Source organism: Tympanuchus pallidicinctus, unplaced genomic scaffold (genome assembly GCF_026119805.1).
Source record: "Tympanuchus pallidicinctus isolate F22 unplaced genomic scaffold, pur_lepc_1.0 scaffold22, whole genome shotgun sequence".
Taxonomy (NCBI): Eukaryota; Metazoa; Chordata; class Aves; order Galliformes; family Phasianidae; genus Tympanuchus; species Tympanuchus pallidicinctus.
In genome coordinates, this window is record NW_026294739.1 from 40,611,488 (window position 1) to 40,633,499 (window position 22,012).

General features: G+C 45.2%; 1 protein-coding gene across 3 annotated transcripts; it reads left to right on the top strand.

The window, feature by feature from the left end:
* Positions 1-223: 223 nt before the first annotated feature.
* On the top strand, positions 224-21,781 carry NUTF2 (nuclear transport factor 2). Of its 3 annotated transcripts, none has more exons than XM_052686184.1 (5): positions 224-322; positions 8,928-9,052; positions 10,310-10,381; positions 13,955-14,053; positions 21,261-21,781. In XM_052686184.1, exons 2-5 carry the CDS (start codon positions 8,954-8,956, stop codon positions 21,372-21,374), a joined length of 384 nt encoding a protein of 127 aa, XP_052542144.1. In that variant the 5' UTR covers positions 224-322; positions 8,928-8,953; the 3' UTR covers positions 21,375-21,781. The 3 variants fall into 3 exon arrangements, with proteins under 3 accessions (XP_052542144.1, XP_052542146.1, XP_052542145.1); XM_052686186.1 differs by lacking the exon at positions 224-322 and adding an exon at positions 340-409; XM_052686185.1 differs by lacking the exon at positions 224-322 and adding an exon at positions 2,457-2,562.
* Positions 21,782-22,012: the final 231 nt, after the last annotated feature.

Genomic DNA, 22,012 nt, shown 5'->3' on the forward strand with positions numbered 1-22,012 from the left:
CCTCGATGGGGGGGATGGGAATGAGCCCCTCAGCGCTCCGCCGCAATCCCACAATGCTCCGAGGCACGGCCCGCGGGCGCAGCGCTGCGCGCTCTCCTACCCCCATTCAAATGAGCCACCGCGGGCTGCGCTGCGGGGCACGTCGGGATTTGTAGTCCCGCACTCCCAGCTCAACGCGGGGCACCGCCTCCAGCCGGACTCGTTTTCCCGGCGCGCATCGGGGCGGGGCCGGGCCTTGTGGGGCGGGGCGGGGAACGCGGGCGAGAAAGGCTGAGGGGGTTCGCGCCGCGCACGGGGCTGCCGCCATAGTGGGAGCTGCGGGGTGAGTGTGGGGGGCGGGGCGGCTCGGCGGGGCCCGGCTGTCGGCACACGGCACCGCTCGGCGGCTCCGCGCTGCGGGGCGTTGCCGGTAGGCGCCTGACCAGGCCCGGCCCTGACCTTCCCCGTCTTTGAGGCGGGGGGCGGCGGCCGGGGGTTGGGGGAGAGGAGCGGCGGGCCAGGCGAGGCCCCGCAGCCGGAGGGGCGGCGCCGCCGTTTGGGTGTCGGGAGGAGGTTTGCGAGGGAGATGCGGGGCCGCGGTGACCGCCGGGCTGTGCTGAAATGAGATAACCAGGGGATCCGAGTTGAACGGATTCGGGTTGAAGTTCCTGCCCAAGGCTTTAGGGCTGTGGAACAAAGGATAGGTGGGTGCTGGCTGTAAGGCTTCGGGCTGCTCGCCTTCCCCACAGCACACGCTGGCCCCAGTCTCCTTTTGGGAGCGGCTTCAGGCTGTAGCAGCGATGGGGAGAGAAGAGGCGCTGGCAGGTTAGAAGTACAGAAGTTACGGTGTCAGCGATGAAACGCATCACCTCATTTAAGATTTAGGTTAGGTGTAAGGAGGAAATCCTTCCCTCGGAGGGCCGGTGCTGCTGCCCAGAGCTGTGGGTGCCCCATCGTGGAGGTGCACCGGGACGTGGATGGGCTCTGGGCAGCCCTCTCCACAGCAGGAGATTAAAACTAGGTAATCTCTAAGGTCCTTTCCAACCTAAGCCATTCTGTGGAAATACAGTGATGTTGTGGCCCGCTTTGGGGCTGCTCGGCTCTTTTCCACCCTAATTTCTGTTTGTTTCATGTGCCTCCCTAAAAGACTGCAGATTGTTCAGTAGGTAGCTTGAAATATATTTGCTTTACCATCCTTTTTTCCTTCTGTTCTGAAAATTCCAGCAGCTTTCAGCAATTTTCTCTGGTGGGGTGTCTGTTGTCCCTGCTGTTGATAGTAAGATCATGTCGTTAGTAGTGGTTGTGGTACATTCTGTGTAAGGATTGCAGCCTACACAAACAGCTCATAACTAAGGCGATTTCTTTTGGTTGCTTTTAAACTCCCAAATGTTGGGGTGTCACAGGTGGCTTTCATATCTGTATTTGTGCACAAGTGCACCTTTGCATACCCTGTTCTCTGGAAGTAGAAACTGTGAGGAGGCCTCATTGCAGCCTTTCAGTTTTTAAAAGGAGGATTATAAAAAGGGGAATAAACTTTTTACTTGGGTGGATAGTGACAGAATAAGGGGCCATGGTTTGAAGCTTAAGGAGGGAAGGTTTAGAGTGGATATCAGGGGGAACCCTTCACAGAGAGAGTGGTGATGTGCTGGAACAGTGGCCCAGAGAGGCTGTGGATGCCCCATCCATTCCTGCAGGTGTTCAAGACCAGATTGGATGGGGCCCTGGGCAGCCTGAGCTGGTATGAAATGTGGAGGTTGGTGGCCCTCTGCATGTGGTGGAGGGTTGGAGCTTCATGATCCTTGAGGTTCCTTCCAGCCCTGACCATTCTATGGTTCTATGATACCGTGTGCTTGCAGGAAGCAAATGAGAAGAGAAAATGCATGGTTGTGGAATTGTGAGGTAGGTAGGTGCCATGGGAAAAGTTCTGTGAGTGTGGGTGTTGTGTTTTTCTCCTTCTTTTTCCAGGCATATGTTGCAAATCTGGAGCTTAACAAAGATCTGCGACCGTTGGTGCAGAGATGAGGTTTAACGAGTCGTGCTTACGTGCCTGCAAAGCTTGTTGATCATAAAGCGTGCTGCAGAAAATCTTCCATGTTTGAATGGTGTCAGTCAGTAATGAGGGAATGCTGTGACTAAACGTACAGCGGGGTAATATAATGCAGCTTTTATCTCAGTCCTCTTGCATTTAGCACCTCAGTAAGTCCACAGAACTGTTTTTAGGGGCGCTTTGTGCTGCCTGCTTCAGGGCTGTTATTTGCACGGCCACTTGGACAAACATGCAGCTGGAATTGTTCCTGGATGGGCCAAGCTGAACTGTGAACAAAGGGATCAGATGGCAGTAATTGGTGGATGATCTTGTGGGGATAAAACTGAATATTACTTCGGGTCTTTTAGTCCACGAATAAACCTGATTAAATTTTGAGTAATTTAATGCGATATTTTTCTTCTGTAGCTTGAAAAATAGCTTTTGGTTTTCTCTTAGCCTGGAACAGCTGTCGCAGTAGTCACAGGGATGGACAGATGGAAACATCTGACAGTTTGCTATTTCTTGGACATGGAACGTTGTGTTGCTCTGCCTAGCAGGTGAGGAAAGACATGGAGCAGCTGTGTTGTTCTGCTCTGTGCCCCCTGCTTTTCTGAAGGTGGCCATTCTGGAGTTTCTCCTGGGGAACACAGCAAGGATTCAGCCTTGTGCATTTCTGTTCTGTTTTTGGGTTTCACTGAGGGGGCCATGAAATAAACAGCCACACGTGTAGCATGGTTGCTTAACAGCAAAACATTGTCTTACCCTGCTACGTATAAAATAACATATGCCCAGCTATTTGATAATCATCTAGGGTGACTCGTGGGTTGTCAGATTGCAGACAGGATGAGCATCAAACTGAGCACAGGAAGAGCTTCTGCAGAGAACTACCTCCCCCATCCATTTATTTACTAGTGTCCCTCTACTTGCTAACGTCTGTAACCACCAAAATACACTTCAGGTTGGCATAATTCCTGCATTAATTTGTTTTAATGAAGTTGGAGGAGAGGGGGAAAAAAAACAAAACTGTGAGAAGTCAATTATTTTCTGTATATTTCAGGAGGAAAATGTCTGCTCCATGTCACGCCTTTCTCACTTTCCATTTTCCAGCTGTGCACATACCCAGACTTCATTATTTCCAGGTCTGAAAGCGTGTTTAGAATAATTTCTAGCATTCTTACCCTCACATTAAGGTGCGTTCTATCTCTGTCCTGAGCTTGCTTTCTCTGGAGGAGCATGAGCAGGGCTTCCACCACCTGCAGGATGGCTTTCCACAGAGCTGTGGGGGCTGGGGGAGGTGAGAGGCCTCCAAAACTCGGAAGGGATTCTGCTTAGACCTGGGAGGGGGGCTTTTCCTCTGTACAGCGCAGCATTGAAACAACTTGCACGTGGGGGTTGTGTTATCTCTATTGTCAGAGGCTCTTGGCATCAAAGGGGGTAAAGGCAAAGTGGGCAGCCTGGTCTGATCTGATGCCCTGACTGACCCTGTGTGGAGATGGAGCTCCTGAAGTTCCTTCCCATCTGAATTATTCAGGGCTGCCACCATCATTTGCTTTGTTTCTTCTCTTGATAGCGTACAAAGGCAGCTATCTGCTATCCAGTGATTCTTGGTGTAGGCACTGGGCGATCTGTTGAAAGGTAACTAATCCTCTGACTGTGGTTCCATTGTGTTCTTAGAAAGCGCGTGCAGGAGGAGCTCCTGCCTCGGTGTTTTAGGAGCAGCGGGGGAGAGAATGAAGGGGGAATGGTTGAAAAGTTGTTTACTGCTTTACGTTTTTCTTTGTGGCACTTAAAGGCTGCTCGCCAGTGAACGAAATGCACGTGTGCTAGAGGTGTGTGCAACAGGAGCTGACACAGCTGGCAGCTCTTCACTGTCTCTCTCATTAATCAGTAGCAAAGGGCGCAGCAACGGATGGTCTGGATTGTGTTTGTGTGGATCCCCAGGTAGCCCTGAGCCCATAGCACTGGTTTGAGGGGAGCTTTGTGCTCTTGTTACGTGGCTCTTCTTTCTTCCATAGAGCACCCCACCAGCTCAGTGTGTTCTTAAGCTTCAGTGATCTTAAGAGAGCTTAACTTTGGTGCAGTGGTGTGCAGAGCCAGCTTTAATATTCAGGGGGTGTGGTTTGTTTGTGCTCAGATTTCTCATGGAAGTAGTGTAGTCATACACAGAAACTGCAGATGAGATGGGGATTTTTTCCCTTCTGTCAGTGTGGTAGGTTATTCTTTTAGGCTTTTCTTTTTTCTTTTCTTCATTTCTGCAGGTCAGGAAGCCTGTACTGAGCTTATTTGCTTGTGTTTGTTGTGTGATTCCTTGTAGCTTCTTGGGTGGAGCATCCCTTGCAAAGGGAGGCCAATATGTAATGCAGATAGCTAAAGAATGCTACATTACTCACTACTGCTCATACCTTTGTGTTGACATCAAAAAGAGCTGGGTTCTTTTAGAAGTGCTGGCATGCCCTTCTTGAACTCAGACTTAAATTTGTTACCTGATTGCAGTCAGCTTACATGTGTCCAGGTCTGATAATGCAGTAAGCACAGCTGCTGGCTGAAACAATGCTTTGTGGCCTTTCTCTGTCCTGCAGAGATGTGTTGATAGCCCACCTCCTCCCAAGGTTGCCACTGCTCACAGGCTTCAGGGAAAGCAAATTGTTTTCATCTGTCAGTGAATGGCAGAATAAAAAAGTGGCTTTTCCTTCACTTACGTATCTGAGTGGCATTACAATGTGCTGACAGAATCACCTCCACGTTGTTCTCACGGTTTCTTATTCGTCAAAGGAAGCAATAGGAGGAGTTTTCAGCCAGACCCTGTGTTCATCCCAACCTCTCATAGCCTGAGTCAGAGCAACATAGAAGGAGGGATGAATGTAGGTATGAATACCCAAGCTGTTAAAAGATCCCATGTTTCTGTGTTTTATGGACAGAAAGTCTTTTGCCCGAGGCCATTGTAACCTTAGTGTCATTGCAGGTTGTTTAGGGCCCGTGTGAAGTCCCATCTCTTCCTGCCTCCTCTGTCTCATACCTTCTTTCCTTCCCCCTTGCCATCTGGATAATGCAGCTTCACTCAGTATCAGTGCCTTCTGCTGTGTGCCAAAGCAGTTGGGTCAAGGTTTATTCAGGCAGTCATCTCTGTGGTGGACCTGTATGGCTGGTGGCACGGGACGTCACAGGATGGGGAGGGAGGCTTTGGGTTATTGGGCTGCCTTGGTTGATTTGGCAAGATTGAGCAGCAACGGAAGCACGGGGCAGTGATGCTGCAGTGGGTGGGCCGTGCAGGAGTTTTGTTTGGGTGGCTTTGTTTGCATTGAGGAAAGGCTGCCATGGTGAACTGGGAAGTCTTGCAGGATGTAGATATGAATTCCATCTGTGCTGCAGGACCTTGGCTTTGGGGTCAGGGATGTGGCAGTGTTGAGCTGCAGGAGGGTGAGTACAGGATGAGAGTGATAGGTATTCGGCCACTGCTGTGTTGGTTAAGAGGTGTAGGAAGTGTGGGGGGCACACAGGGGGCAGGAGTTTGCATTAGGGGATGTCAGCATGTGGTGGGGAAGGAAAACCTGGGTGGATGTCACCAAGAGATCCCCTGCAGAGCAGTGGCAGAGCGCTGTGCTGTCACAGTGTACTTGGTAGAGGGACAGTTGCTGGCAGCTGTGGGCTGCATTGGGCTTCTGCTTGAGCACTGACTGCTGGCTGAGCTGGGGATGAGCTCTATAATATGAGCAGATTCCAAGCAATGTAACAAGTACTGTGAGTCCAAGTGTTAGACTCCACTGAGGCACACTGATAGCTCAGCCTTGCTGCCGAGCTTCTGGAAAGAACCTGTGCTCTAAACTTCACAGCAGGAAACATGAGACACCATGGAGGAAAGGGTGACGCATCAGAAAAGGAAGACAAGTCTTTTGGGGAAGAGTGTATTAAACAGAACCGTGTATGAGTGGCACAGGGGAAAAAAAAGAAAGTCAAAATTAACCAGGAGTCATTAATTCCAGCAGGTTTTTTTTTGAGTTCAGCTCTCACTTCTCTAACAAAACCAACACTGTTGGATTTATACAGATTTATTTAGCACTATTTTACCTAACAGAATACAAATACATTTTTAAGGAGGAGGTAGCAAGCTTGCACGCTAATTTTAAAAACCATGATACCACTTTCTAAATTTAAAATTCCAGTCCCTTAATTTCTGACAGTCTTAAAGGCTTTCTTGGTTTCATGCTTGAACAGAAGGTGTCTGGTGCTTGTGTGAGGCTGAGTGCCTCGAGGAGCTGAGGGTGGCTGGGGCTCAAGGAGCTGCAGGGCTGGCGCACAGCTGCAGCTTGGCTTTGTGTGATGGTGCTGTGAGCTCTTAGGGGGGAACACACATGTGGATTAACAGATTTCACTGAGAGCCAACTTTTTTACATGCAGAATAATAAGCTGGTGGCTGCCATTTACTAGTTAGATACGGTTTAATGAGATTCCCACTTGAACATTTAGGGAGGATGTCTGATCTGTGTTCATGGACTGAAGCTGAAGCAATGATGGGCCACAGAAACTGAACGGAGTTGATTTTTTTCACTTGGGCTGTTTGCTGTACAGCAAGCACCAGTCTGCCATCCCAGACTATCACCTGTAGGTACCCTCAGGACTGGAATGCAAACAACAGGCTTTAAAAAAACCCAAGTACTGGTACTTCTGGTTTTCCCAACGAGGCACAGGCGTCCTCAGCAGCAGGAAGTATAGGGAGAAGTGCAGTGAGGACATCAGAAAGCTTCTGCAGAAGCTGAGAGGGAGGCTGGCACACTTGTATGTGATCCAGGCTGTCTTTTCTCCAGTAAGGACATGTTTTGGAAGACCTGTGAGCTGTGCTGCCCTTGCAGGGTTCATCTTCTGCTTGTAGGAAGCGTTGAATCCTTGTGCCTGGCCTTGGTACAAAGGTGAGGAAATGGGAGCAGAAGTACAGAGGTGTTCTTGAGGGACGTGTTCTGTGTCACTCAGTTGGGCTGCAGCATGCACACAGGTTACAATGGGAGGATAAATCCTGAGGAAGGCTTCCTGAAGCTGGAGTGGATAGCTGCTTTCCCCAGGACTTTTGAGATGGGACAGAGAGGTTTGAGGTAGACCTCATCTTCAGCAGCACACTGGGAGACTTATGGCCAACGTCTCAAATGCTGGGAGGGCAACACAAGGCCCATCTGCCTCTGATGCTGTAGCTAAGGAGGGCTCTGCTGGTTTGGGTTGTGTTACTCATCCTTTGGGCATGAATGTGTTTCTTCCACCTGCAAAATAATGACACAACTGCACAGCCAGGGCTCAGCAAGTCCAAACCAATCACATGAGTTTGCTTAGCGTGAGCCAGTGTAGAAGGGATGGTGTTAGGGGGCACAGGGTGTTAAGGAGGCTTGTTTTGATTGTGAGAGACAAAAACTGTAACCTGTGCTACGTTAAGAATTCAACAGGGAAGGACAGGATAGTGACACAAAGGCAGTATGCTCGTGCCCATGGCAGTCTTGCTATTCATTCTAGATCCTGAGGTTTCTTCTGGAAGGTGGATGGAGGTCTGCAAGTTCTATCCTGACAAACATAGTGAAAGAGGAAAATCCCATATTGCGTTTTTGGTTGGTTATTGCTTGTAGGGAAAACCAAAGGCCTTGCACAGTGAGCTTATGCAGATGTGCAGGTTAGTTCCCATGGGTTTGTTTGGTGCATTCCTAAAACTCGGCATGCTTGTGCAAATTCAGGACTGAGGCAGCTCCCCAACAGTGTTGTGTGGGAGCCCTCTGCTACGTGTGGGGAGATTCATTGGCAAATCCTGCTTGTGCTGCTCGGGCACAGTCTGGAATTGTTGTATAGCTGGAGAGCTGCTGGTAAACGTTCTGAAGTGTGGGACAGAGGCTGTTTGAAAGAAAGGAAGTGACTTTAGGAAGGCTTTCTTTCGATACACAATCCTTCAGTCCAAGCTGAGGTTGTCTGCATCACGGTGAGGGGATCCTGAGATCAGTGCTGACCTCATTGACTGCGTGGTTGCTGATGAATTAAGGGTATTTCAGAAATGGGATAGACGAGTTTCATGTACTGTTCCAGGAAGAAAAAAAAAGAACATTCAGTGCTTACAGAGCCAGGTATCCATCCCTGGCAGGGCTGGACTTCTAATTAGCTTTCTAACTGCCATGATTGAAAGAAAGAATCAGTCTGAAATCATGCACAAGATGGAGAGATGGCCTTTTCTTCGTGGAACCTGTAGGAGCAGCACATCCTGTGTAGGTCAGATGTGGAGAGCTGGAAACACAGACTGTTTTAGTTGAAAGGGGAAATCTTAATTTTACCACCACATCCTGAAATGACTCCAGGTTCAATTATAAACACTGAGTGTACCTCAGCCTTAGTGATGGGATACTAGAGAAAAGCAGGTCCTAAAGCTAGGCTGTGCTGCGCAGCTAGCTAGTGGAAGTGAATAAATTCTGATTGTGTACCACTAATAGGATGCTCTTCACAGAGGGACCTGTGTGGGTTAGAATGCCCTGTTCAGGAGCTGAATAGGTAAAGAAGTGCTATAGCCTTGCAGACAATCATTTGTAACACTTGTGTTGTTAACAATGAATGAGATCAAGTCAGAATAGCAGCAGCTGGCCAACTTTTTCAGATGGTGACATTTTTGAAATCTGTGAATGTGAGGCAGTAACATTTACTCACTTTGGTTCTTATTTTCTGCTTCTGCGAGTTGACCTTCCACTGAAACAGCACTAGAAATCACTGACTGCTCTCATACAGAATAAAACCATTTGGTGCCCAGGACTTATTTCACAGAAGTCTGGGATGCTGAGGTGGTGTTTGTCCTTTTCCTAAAGAAGAATTTTGGCCAGCTGAGGGATTCTGTGTCCACTGGTGCTTCAGCCACGTGTTATTCTTGTTTATGCAATTGCTCTTTCTGATAATTCCTTGTTTTGTTTTACAGTCACCAGCTGTAGGTGAGGATTCAGAATGGGAGACAAGCCTATCTGGGAGCAGATTGGGTCCAGCTTCGTACAACATTACTACCAGCTTTTTGATGCAGACAGGACTCAGTTAGGAGCAATATATGTAAGTAGTAAAGATGCCCTGTTACATCACATGTGGGATAGTGGGTTTTAACCTGACTTGGAATATCAGTCAGTGCAGCTGCACTTGCTGCACTTACAGTTTTTGCCTCCAGAAGATTCAGAGTGCTCTGTGTGATTACTGGTGGTGAGGAATGCTGCTGAGTGGCTGGGCTGTTTCAGCAAGGCACTCAGGTCTGACGAGTCTTCCAGCAGCATGTCCTGTTTTTCTGACCCTTGCTGAATGAGTCATGTGAAATTTCACCAAGTTCTGGAGGATTTAAGTTGTAGGAGCACTGTCTGATTTTCCCCCCCCCACACCTCAGCAGTCTCTACGAACACTGATACCATTTGCTCTTTGGATTCTTGTGTTTGCTAGCTGTTGCCCTGTTTTGACAAAGGAGCTGTGAACAGAGAAGCCCATAAAGCAGGGAAAAACAAGTAGCCAATGTTTAATCACAGCTCTCAATATGAAGGCACTTGGCAGTTCCTGTCATGCCATTGCTAAAATGCTTCAAATCTTCAGAAGACTGGTAATAAGTACAGGGTAATTAATTCTGGAAACATGGCCATCCATACAATGAACTCATGTGCTTTTTTTCTGCCCTTGGGGCCTTTTTACCTTTCATCAGCATTCAGTGGAGGTACCTATGCAGGAGCAGGCTGTGTTATGCAGCTCACTGATGTAGTGTTTGGTGGAGTTCCATGAATATGAAGCTTTTTGCCTGTTGCTGTTGCACCTGCTGTAGTGTGCTCTGCATGCTCTCTCTCTCTCGTACATGGGAGGAGCTTTTAGGCTGAAGCATCTCAATCGTTTTGTGCCACACAGGGTTGGCAATCTGTTAGAAAGCCTTTAGAGGCACATCCCACTTTGCTGGGTGTGAATAGGAAATGCAGGTTGGTACCTTAGTTGAATAAAGTGTGACGGTACAAGACATTTTTATCAGGTTTCATTTATTCTCTGTGTGTGCTTGACTTGTGTCCATGCTTTTAGACTTTCTCATGAAAGCTAACTTAAATCCAGAGCCAGGAACTTTTTTTGCTGGTAGAATCATGGTAGTGAAACTTAATCTACTCGATTTTCACCTGACAGTTGTAAACTATTTCAGTTGCTCTTTGTGGCTTCTTCCCATCTCCCTTTGAGGTAGTTTATAAATAGCTGGATTCTAAGAATGCATACCAAGTAAGCAAAACCTCTTAATGAGATTTGTGAAGCATTACTTAAGCAGGCTGATGATCTTTGTTTTTCCTTTTCCCTCAGATTGATGCATCATGCCTTACGTGGGAAGGACAGCAGTTCCAGGGCAAAGCAGCTATCGTTGAAAAACTCTCTGTAAGTCTTTAATCCTTCCTGAATGTTTTGGGGAAACAGTGCTGCAGACTGCTAATGAGCTGCCTCTTAAAAGTGTGATTTAGGTTCTAGAGTGAAGAACCTGGGTTTCCCTCAGTGCAGCATACCTTGGCTTTTCTGGTATGGGTAGTTACAGTTATGTTTCAGTGCTGTGAAGTCAGTGTTTCTTCTTGCATCAAGTCAGAGGAAAGTATTTTGTAACTTAGCAGACTGAAACTCTCCATCCATGTTTCTAGTTAAACTTGGAGAAGTTTCATCTTTTTGAGATATGCCTTTTCTATAAAAATGAGTGTGCTTATAAGCTGTGGGATCAGAAACTTTTTCTCTTGCAAGATATGTGGAACATGTGCTTTATAGCTCTGATGTTCTGCTCAGGGCATGGTATGTCAAACAATGTGACAGTTTCAGGCTTTCTATCTTGCACTTTGAGAAGAAAATCTTTGTTCTTTCTCCACGTGTGTTGTTACACAGCTCTTCCTCCCGTATTTTGGGATCAGTGCTTTCATCCAAGGTGTCTTTAACTGAGATGTAAAGGCTGAGATTTACTCTTAGCTTTGAGTTTTAGGTGCCTGTGTTGCTATTGAGAAGGCCATGCACCTCAGAAATAGTACAGCTTGCAACTCACTTCTAGATGAGGAGTGAGGAGATAATCATGCTCTAGAGTTGCTTGTTTACTCATTGTTCCTTAGGCAGCCAATTAGACACCCAACCAGCTAAAATTTGCCTGGCCCTAGCATTTCAGGCTGCTGCATTGGATCTGGTCCAGTGCAGATCAGCCTCTTTCCCATCTGAGTGTTGTATCATCTTTTCATCTTACCTTTTTGTGGTGGGAGTTGGACTCTGTGCGTTCACGTGCTGGCTGCAAAGTCTTGCTTGGTGAATGGAGGCATATTTCTTTTCCCCAAGGAAGTATTTGGATTACATCCATCTGCTTAAAGGAAGGAAGAAATGCAATAAGATAATTCTGTGCCCTCCCCTACCATGGCTTGTTATGGGACTGCAGCATCTTGCCCTGACTCTTGCTCTGTAGCTGTCAGCACTGAGCTATGTGGGTTTTGTTTGCTCCTTTAACCTAATTTGTTCACTTGCTCTCTTTGTGCTTTTGGAGTGTCTGAGCATTGTTGGGCACGTTGCTGAAGGTTTGACACTGGAGTTCTTTTGCAATTCTGTGATCCTGTGTTCTTTGGGCCCTAGCACAAAGAGGCAGGTTTTTCTCTTAACAGCAAGATCTCTGCTGTATTATAGCAAAGCTACAGCACCTCTCAGCCTGCTCTGTCAGATGATGCTGATACAATTGGGCAAGGTCACAAAGACACTGCTTTGCAAGCACTTGCACCCTTGTTAAAGAGTGGGAGCTGACACACATGCCTTCTGTCTTAACTGGTACTGGGTGAAAGAATCATCTCAGAGTGCCTGTTTGCTTTGAGCATTTGGGTAATCCTGTAGTTCCAGGAGCTTCTTGGAGCAGGGAAGAAGCTGGAGCAGGTAGCTCTAATGATGGAGCATTTGCAGACCAGCTTTAGTGTTTGGTGAGATCTCTTCATGTCTCTTGAAGAATCCTGCTACAGTTTGGTTTTCCTGCATTAACCAAGCCTATCCAAAATCTCTGCCAGTAAGGCCTTGCATTTAGCTTATTGCATGTAGTAGGCTTCTCAGGTTGGACATCTCATAAAGTAGGAGTAGTGCTTGCAATTGTGGTAGGAAATAGAGGTCCATCAGAGGAAATCAAGGGTGGATGCTGTGTAGCAGGTAGCTTCTCCTACTTCCTGCTTAGTCTGCAACCAGAGCTGAGTTTAAAGTACCCCAAAAAAGCTATGTTCTTGCAGAATTTCTCATGACTTAGAAGGAGAATTCTGCAGTTCTAATAATGAAAGGTCCAGAGTCTTTCTCAGAGGACTCTAAAAACTTTGCTTGTGGCTTTTCATTCATCAGCCACTTTAACTGCACACTGCATGTAAAGAAATGCTTCTCTCTGGTATAGGTGGGTATCTGCATGCAACCATCTCTTGAGGTAGTTTCCCTTAATCTTAAATATTGGTGATTTTGGCTGACCTTACTCAGTCCAGTCACTGTATTCAAGGAAGAATAGCTTGTTTGGCTGCCCAACCATTAGGGCCCTTTTTCTCTGACAGGGTCAGTCAGCTGTCTTTGAACAGGCACCACTGTGCCCGACAGGACTGTTGCAGCACCTGCTTAACATGTAGCTGTTGTGCTGAGGCCAGACTGCGTTTTGTAATACTCTCATTTGTCCAAGGATGGGTGTGTGATGTCCCAGCCTATGCTTGTGCAGGCTGGGCATGCACATTACACATTCAAGTTCAGGATGGTGACCTTGGAAAACGTTCTGCAAAGCAGCAGACTCATTTTTCCAGTTCATGGTAGTTTGACATTATTAACCCAGCCAAGAGGAAATACTGGAGTCTTTGTTCAGGGCTTTTCTTGAATAGTGTCTCCCTGCAATTGGAGGGCTGCTCTGTACACTTGTTTTGTTCCCCTTAAAGTAAGTTCCCTCCTGGTCCTTCCTCAGTTGTGTTCTCTCTTAGCCAAGGATTTAGTTTCCTGGTATGCTTCCTGAAACCTTATATTTGTAGGGCTAAGTTGGTAGTTCATGTTATTGCTAGTAGCACTCCAGTCTTCTCTTCTTACTTCTGCCTCCTAGGAAGTCTTTCATGCTCTCTGTGCTCGAGGGTAATGCAGAACTTATCGAAGGGCACATTTGGGTCTGTCTTAAGCCTCTTAAAAATCAGAAGGATTGAGTGAAGTTGGTGCATCCTACTTGTTTGAGTGACTGCATGCTGCTTTCCTGTGTTGAGTTTAGGTATCAGCCACGTTCTTGCCTAGAGCTCCATCAGAACTCTTAAAAACCCAAACTGTTTGCAAGTTTGCTACTTGGAGGCATGGGTGGTTAGCATGTGAATGTGGTCAAACTGAAAAAAAAGGGATCACTCCTCAGTGGCTGGTGTTTCTCATTGTATGTACGTTGCCACTTCTAACTCCACCTTTTTTCTTCTCAATGTATGTGCTTTTGCTGTCCTGTCTGCCTCATGGCAAAGATGTTGCCATTTGCTGTTCTGATTCTATTCAGTTGCTAACATCAAGGGGGAAAAAAAAAATCAAACAGAAAAGGTAGAGATGAGAAATTTAGGTCTTGAATGCAAGTTCTTGGTCAATCTATTCCTATTAATAACCACTTTGAGGAAAGGCATGTTTGGATTTATATGGTAAACCCTGTGTGTTAGGTCATATGCTCTTTTATTATTCTGCAGAGCAGAGTTTTCTGCTTTCCTCATGTGAACTTCCAGCTTTCAGATGAAGTAAAGCTCTTGAGGCCGTGCAATTAGACAAGAAAAAGATACTAATTAATGACTGTAGTGGCATACTTACTTTTAAAGCACTGTGACATGAAGTAACTGTTATGATCCACCCAGCTGAGTAGTGTTGAGTTGGAAAAGCTCTCTGTACAGTACTGCTAAAATCTAATACTTCATAATGTTGGATTTGTGTTTTGTGAGTTCAGTAATGCAATGACTGTTTTTTTTTCCCTTTTCATTACAGAGCCTTCCTTTCCAAAAAATACAACACAGCATCACAGCACAAGACCACCAACCTACACCTGACAGCTGTATACTCAGTATGGTAGTGGGACAGCTTAAGGTAAACTCTTTCCATTCAGCAGTAACAAATGCTTATATCTTGTGTTTTTTGCGGGATACTAAATCATCCAAGTTCTGAAAACAAAATACTCTCTCCAATGGGGAAGGAATTCTGGTAAGGTTGCACTGGGATGTCATTCTGCTGTTCAAGTTTATCAAGAAAGTACTTCAGATAGCTTGCAGTAGGCAAAATCACCTGTAATTTGGCAGTCGTTGGCTCACATCCAGCAGGATGCTGAGGTTCTACTACATTATGCACACAGGTATCACAGGGGCTCAAGAAGCATCAATTATTTTGCTTATTCTGCTGTAAGATTTTAGTTGCACTCAGAAGCATCGCTACGCTGTTCCTGGACAACAAAAGCATCTCTAATAGAATATTCTATAACACTTTCAGCTGTGGTAGTATACATCTTTTATTATTTGACAACTCTTCAGTAAGACCACGCTTTTTTGCTCTCTTAAAGTACAAATCCGTAATCCTGGTGTTAACCTTGGTAGGCAGAAGCAGTGGGAAAGTTCCCTCAGAGTTCACACACTTCTTGCTGAAGGAATTTCTTGTGAAGAAAAGCCAGAATAGTTTTCAGCTGTAGTTTGGTTACCCTGCTGTTTAAGTTGCAGTACTGAGCTGCATGAGCTTGCTCAATCTCATCTTCTTTTGAAGAAATGTCTGCAGCCCTGATGTGTTATGATGCAAGTTAATGATACTACTTAATGAAAGAGGTTGTCTTAGAATCTGCAAAAATACCTTGTATTTAAGAACTTGCACTCAGTGGACAATGTTTTATTTTAAAAGTGTGAAATCACCATAGTTATAATTATCAGAACAAGATTTGTTGGAGTTTGGTCCAGCCAAGCTGTCAAATCAGGACTCCAAAGCCATGCAACCTTTAGAGTTGCTTTGGGCCCTGTTTCTCTTAAAATAGCTATTTAGGCTTCCTTGTCCTATTAACTTTAAATGGTACTTCTGTTAACCTTCAGACTTCAACAGAGTGTACTGTTAAGCAAACCTAGGACTGAAAGCTTAAATCTGTTTGCCTAGCAAACATTTTTTTGGGCATCCACTTCTAAGCCTAACACAGATGGCTTTGGCTTTCCTTAAAGGTGCTCTTGCTTCCTAGCTGTGAGTTGGGTTCCAGCTTTCTTATTGCTCCCCCTTGCTTGCCCATACTTGATTGAAGAAAGAACCGTGCGTGCTCCCAGAAAGCCCTGCATTGCAGGGCAGCTGTGAGGTCAGACATGCTGAGCTCACCTGATGCCTGGGTGTGCACAAAACTCAGTGATGTAACCAAGGCTCCTTTTAGGTCAGTGTCTTGGGCCACTCACAGCTGCCTCTGGTTGTGCACAGTCATGTTTTCAAGCTTTCTGTGTAATCACCAAGTGGATCAGAGCTGGTACAAAAATGTGTGGTTTAATGCTCAGAGATGCTGTTCCTCGCTGAGGGAAGTGTTCAGCAAGACCACTGTGATCCTCAACTACAGATGGGCAAATAACTCAGCAAGTCTCTCACGTGATGCATATAGTAACCACTCTTGTCATACATGAAGCTGTTTGTCATACTTAGCAAATGCTTTTTCTTGTGCATGCATGCTAGCAATCGCTTTAGTACACCTTAGTGCTGTTGTAAGGTGACTGAGCAGCAGGGCTCGGTAAGTAACTTAGAGCTGGTGAGTAACTCAACCTGTCTGTAGTTTGTATTGAACAGGGAATGCTGTAGACAAAAACACAGAGCTGCACACTTAACCTTTACTGAAAAGTTACCTTAATGGTGTGACTGTTCTGCACAAGAGAAAAGACATTAAGGACGGTTAGTACCTGGATTTGAAGGGGAAAAAAAACATCTCTTCAGTTTTCCTGTTCACACAACTCAACCAAATCCTTGAAAGCTCAATGCATATACTTTTGAATTCTCTATTTGCAAAACCTGTGTTGTTTTATGTAGTGAAGGATCTTGCAGGAAAGTAACTGGGCTGAAGGACCTGCAGCATGCTTTTTCTGAGCGGTCCTTCTTGGTGTGATGCTTCGGTGGGTTTTCAGAGGCCACGGCTGATTGAATGGCTAATCTGAGAAGTTCAGTGAAGACTCACTGCAAGGGAGCTGAGCACGTCAGCTTAAGCCATTGTATTTCCATCTTGTTTGGTTTTAGGGGGAAAAACTTCGAAATGAATGAAAAGTAAAACCTTGTTCTTCCTTCACACATTGTGGAGTGAACTGCTACCAAATTGTTATAAAGCCTTGGCTCTCTTAGCAAGAATGGTTCTGAAGAATTAATCAGGCCAAAGTCCACTTGTCAAACTCTTCTTCCTTTACCACAGCATTATGCCTTGAGAAAACGTGCATTATTATGCTTTAAATCTCTTGGCCTTTCACTTTGGAGTGGAGTTTAACTGTGGTCAGTTGTAACCACAACTGCACTGTGTCAAAGTCAGGCTTGAGTCTGCCTCTGTGCTGATATCAGTATGACCTGTAAACATAGAATATCTTCTGGAGCAGTGTGAACTGAAGGGGAGTGGACACAACAGCTTCTAGGAGAAGACATTAGAGTGTGACAGAGTGCATCTGAGTGGGGTGAATGATGCCTGTAGTGAGGGTCAGACTGGCAGAAAAAACACAGAGCTTTTATCAGAAAGCTTATTATCAAGTGAGCATGCAAGATTCTCTCTAGTTGATGCTGAGATGGGCAGTAATGTTTTCAAACCTGTGGATGGGTAATAAATGTGCCTCCACCTATTTCAGTTCTGCTCTCATAGCTTTTTATTGCTGTTCATTATGCGTGCTTGCTTGCTTTAACTATTAAGATTGAGCATCAGTTTAAGCCTTCAGGAGTAAGTTTCTTTTGTTGTGATGCTAGTTCTGTGTTCCTCCAGCATGTTACCCAGTATTTCCAGTGTGCTTCACCTAGTAATATATTTCTCCTGTCGTGCTTAGGCAGATGATGACCAGGTTCTAGGCTTCCAACAAACGTTTTTGTTGAAAAATATTCAAGGTGCCTGGGTGTGCACCAATGAAGTCTTCAGGCTAGCCCTCCACAACGTGTAACCTCTGCCTTACCTCTGCTCCCTGCAGTCCTCACTGTCCTGGTTGAGTAAGGAGTGCCTTCTTCTGGCTCTCTGTCAGCTGAGCTCGTGGTGACTGAGAAGCATGGCTGTGGCTTGCACATTCTCAGAGCAGTGTGGAAAATCTGCAGCTCTGAGTGTGAATTTTGAAGTGTTATGAATTAATGTGAACAACTAACTGTTATGCAGTGCCCCTTTTTCTCGAAAGGGAAGGGAAATTAGTAACCCAAATCACTGGATGGTTTTGCAGTGCATGTTGGCTACGTCAAAGCATTGCTTAAAGCCTGTTAAATGAGGCCTAACATCTAAAAAAAATCTGTTCTCTGGTTCCTAGCCTCTCCTTTGAAACAAAGGTAGCTGCAAGTATGCACTTCAGTTAATACTTTCTGTGGGGTGCTGATGGAAGGAGACTAAAATTCTTTCTTTCCAGATGAGTTTTTTTTTTTTTTGACTAGTAAAAATATTCTTTGGCAGCTGCACTTGAATGACAAGGTAGTGTAGCATCTAACACTGTGATGTGACTCAGGATTTCCTACAGTTTGCAAGCCTCAAGATCAGCAGGGATGTAGGAACTACTGGAAGAGCTCGAAAAGCTGCCAAGATCAACAGAGAGTTTGAGCCTGGAGAGGAGGTGACTGAGGGCTGTGTACCTGCCATGTAGATGTAAGGCAGTGTGGTACTTCTGCTAATGACTGGAAGTTCAGTATCTCCACTGACCTGAAGCAAACTCTTGGTCGTGCCAGGCAACGTAACAAAGGACAGTGATTGCAAACCACAGCTTGGGAGGTTCAGACTTGACGCAAGGGACAACATACCAGAAGGATTAGAACCCTGAGAAATGTTGCCTGGACACACTGTGAAATGCTCATGCATGGAGGGCACTGCTGGACGAAGCTGGGTTTGGTGCAGTGCTGCTGGTAGCCCTGCTGCAAGTCTGAGGCTGCACTGGAAATCAGAGGGTCCTTCCAGTCTGATTCTCTGACATATTCAAGGATGTCATGAAAGTGTTGAAGCTATAGGAAAAACAAACCCCACGTATTTAAAGTGTGTGCTCACATCTGAAATGCAAATTTTGAGTTGGACACAGCTGAATTTGGAGGGGAAAGTAAGGATAAAATGTTTCAGTGAGGTTACTTGAGCTGTGATTCAGATCTCACATAAATTGGGCTTGGATTAGTGTGTGCCTTGTGGAGCATCTCGAGTATCTTGGCTGTGGGTCTTGGCTATTAACAGCATGTATTCAGAATTTTAAGAACAGACTGACTATAAATCATTTCATTTAATCTAGATGTAGTTGAAGGTTTTCCTTGTTCTTAGAGAATATTGCTCCCCTAGTCTATGAAGACATGACATTAAATGAATAAAGAAGACAACAGTATGTGACCTTATTGTGGGAATTAGCAACATGCAGAAGAGCAGCTGTTTAAGGAAGAACTCTTTATCTTTTTTCACATGCCCAGTCCTGAATTACATAGAATATGTAGAAGAATATGAAGAACTTCCCCTCAAGCCAAAGTGCTGCCAGCTGGGGTGTAGCTGTGTTTACCACATGTGGAGAAAACCTGCTGTACACCAGGCTGTTAGTGATCTGTTTTTGTAGAGGCACACTCATGTCAGTAATGAGTAAGCTCAGATTTGGTGAGCACTATGTCAGCATCTTCTGGTAGGTGCCTTGGTGACTTCAGAGGAGACCAGAGGGCAACTACGAGTATGCAAAATGCTTACTAATAGCTGTAATTAATACTTGGTCAAGCTGGTAAGATTCTGCCTGGTGGTTTAAATGAAGCCATTAGTGGGGAGCTGGAATGAACCTGAACTGGATTCTGGCTTGGTGAAAAAAGGCTACATTAATAAGGAGCTATCAAATACAAGGTTGCATTTCAAACTTTGAAGTGCTCCACTTTCTTAAAGATTCCAGCATGTGCAGTGTAAAATGAGTAGCAAGGAGTAGCAAAACCTTACTGGGATTTAAGCATCACGTCAGGTACCTGGGAAAAGCCAGAGATGATTACACTCCCAGACTTCAGCACACGGGGCGCCTCCTCTGGATGGACATGCAAGCATCTTTCTAGATAGACATAATGATGGTAATTCCCCTGAAATAATTGCTGTGACTGCTGTCATATGTGCTAATGAACAAGGTGGACAGCCAGTCTAATTCAGCACAATTGCTGTGTTTGCTTTGTGTTAATTACTGTGGAGCCTCTGCCCAGTGTGAAAGAAGGCTTATATCAGCACGACAGAAAGCTGCTCAGTTCATCCTGCTGTTGAACTGTGGCTTTATTAGCACTTGTCTTGATTTTTCTTTCATTATTTCAGCTTGGACTCACTGATACTTCTGCTGCCTGTAGGGCACCAGATTCCTCACTCACTTTGTGATTTTTTTGGTAGCAGTTTATCTTCCCCATCTCCCACTTGATCACTTTTTTTTTTTTTTGTTTTGCAAGCTAGGGTCATTCTCAGTTTACTTTCTTCAGTAGCAAAGTTGGTAGCTTACCCTTCTCTGGCCTTCCCTTATTCTACCTTTTCTCTTTTTTTTAATGTAAGAAATGCATGCAGGATTTGGTATGTGGGTGCTCTGTGTGCTTGTGTTTGCATAATTATGGGCTTTGGTCTCTGTTCCTTTCCTAATAACTGCTGACACTTTTGTCGTGATAGCTGGTGAGCTCTGAGCTGCTGTTTCCAAGCAGTTACTGAATTGTAGCATATTCTGAGCTGGAAGAGACACTGAAGGATCAAATGTGACTCCTGGCTCAACACAGGATCACCTGAAAACCAATTTTGGTGTCACTTTCCGAGGCATAGCAGCTAATCTAGCACCCTTTTTGGTTTTGTTCCCTGAAAATACATCCTACATGGATATATTCCCTGACACTGCATATCACATAACATTTTTTTGCTAGTTGTTGCTATGAAATGCCTGCAGTTGGTTTTAGATTTGAATTTTCTTACTGTGCTTCAGACCCACACTCCTATCCTATCCACACTGATGCTATGAGTGCTGTGGCAGGCTTCCTGCTGTGTGATGTGGTTGCTGTTCTTAGCAAGCTGCTCCTCAGAGTTGTCTTTATTCCTCAGTCAGTTTTTCATCTACATACATTTTACATTTTTAAAAAGATGTTTATAGATACCAGTTCTCTTTCTTTAATCTTTTCATTTGCTTTTCTTGCTAGACAGCTAGACCACTGAGAGCAAACATCCAGCATTTTGACAGTTTGTTTCATGTGCTCCTCTGGCTCCTGCTTTTCCAATACTTTCTTTTCATGCTTTTTCCCCCTTCTCATTCTGAAAGCTTAAAATCCTCCAAAAAGGCTAACTTGAATACAGCATGGTCAGTGTAAGGGAATTGTTTTGTTACTAGATCCTATGGATTGTTCAGACTAAATCCTGTAGTGATTTCCACTTCATACTGAGGCTGTATAGTGTCTCTGAGACTGGTAAGCATTCGATTGGAGAACTAGACTCCCTATAGTCCATTTCAGTACTATTGATACTCCTACTTCTGTAGTCCCTCATTCCTGTAAGCACAGAGCTGAATTGGCAAAGGCAGAAGGTAAGGCACCACTGGAAAGATTCTCTGTGCTTTTCAACACCTCCTTGCAGCTACAGCTACCGTTTCAGAGTTGGTCCTGGAAATGGCAGCAGGAAGCATTGTGTTGCTGGGCAGCTGTACCTGCTCTGGGAAACGTTTCAAAAGCTGAGATTGTTACACAGAGAATTCAGGCAGCACTGCTGCTGTTGGCTTCTAGAGAAAATCTCTTCTGAGGTCCGATCCAAACTACAGCAGTTACAACCTAATTTGAAAACGTGTCTTCTTACACTTGGTTCCTTGGGCAAGGCCCAAAGAAAGTCTGTGGTTCCACATGGTGAGGCAGGCATGCTTCCACTGGTGTTGTGAAGTTTCTGGAATGAGATGTCTGTAATTATTCCAGAAAACTCTAAAGCATCACAGGATTCCTGTCGTTGGGCCTTAGGTTTGTGTTTGCAAGCAACTTGGAAAGGGACCCCTGGTTGTGTGAGTGTCTCGAGGTATTAGTCACCTTACAGCATGCAGTGTCACTGTTAGCATTAGCTTTTTATGTTTTCTTACTGTGTGTTGGAATGCATTTCTCAAGACAGAGCTTTTTGAACGCTTTCCCTTTCTTTCCGCAGGCTGATGAAGATCCTATCATGGGATTCCACCAGATATTTCTATTAAAGAACATCAACGATGCCTGGGTTTGCACCAATGACATGTTCAGGCTAGCATTGCACAACTTTGGCTGAGCTGGCGACCCCGAGGCACCTGTTCTTTTTTTTTTTCCTCCTCTCCTCTTACTGATACTATTCACACTCACAGAACATTCCAAATATCATACACAAACCTGCAGCACTGCAGAGCGTGAGCAAGCAAGAGCTGTGACCTGCCCTTCTGCTGAGTTTACATTGTCACTAGATGAGTTCCTTGTGCATGATGTTTGGAAGTTAGTTAGCTGCATTTGACAAGAGAAATTTGTGTTGTACCAGCATGCCTCGGAAAGAATTTAAAATGCAAAAGGTTGTTGTTTATGTACTGACAAGATGCTCTATAACCCAAAGAATTGAAAGAACAGCAGCCTGTACAGCCCAGATACCGATTTGTTCAGACGTTTCAATGCTACATTACACAATAAAAACATAAGATTTTTTCTTAACAGTTTAAATAGCTTTAATGAGTTGGATATGAGTTTGGTTTGGGTGCTTGTCTGCCTGGTGGGGAAATGTTTGTGAACCTGGAACTTGAACTGAAAGAGTGCTTGATGGTTTTCCCAGCAAATCCTAGTAAAACAGCATCTTCCTTCTCGGCAGCTCTTAGAAGCTTCCAGCTCAACTTTTAACACTGCTTGATAAGTTAGATTTCAGCCAGTTTATTTTCCACTGCAAAA

Coding starts and splice junctions, on each gene's coding strand:
- NUTF2 (XM_052686184.1), top strand. CDS start 8,954: ATGGGAGACAAGCCTATCTGGGAGCAGATTGGGTCCAGCTTCGTACAA. Junction 10,382..13,954: donor CTATCGTTGAAAAACTCTCT/GTAAGTCTTTAA, acceptor TTTTCATTACAG/AGCCTTCCTTTCCAAAAAAT. Junction 14,054..21,260: donor TGGTAGTGGGACAGCTTAAG/GTAAACTCTTTC, acceptor TTCTTTCCGCAG/GCTGATGAAGATCCTATCAT.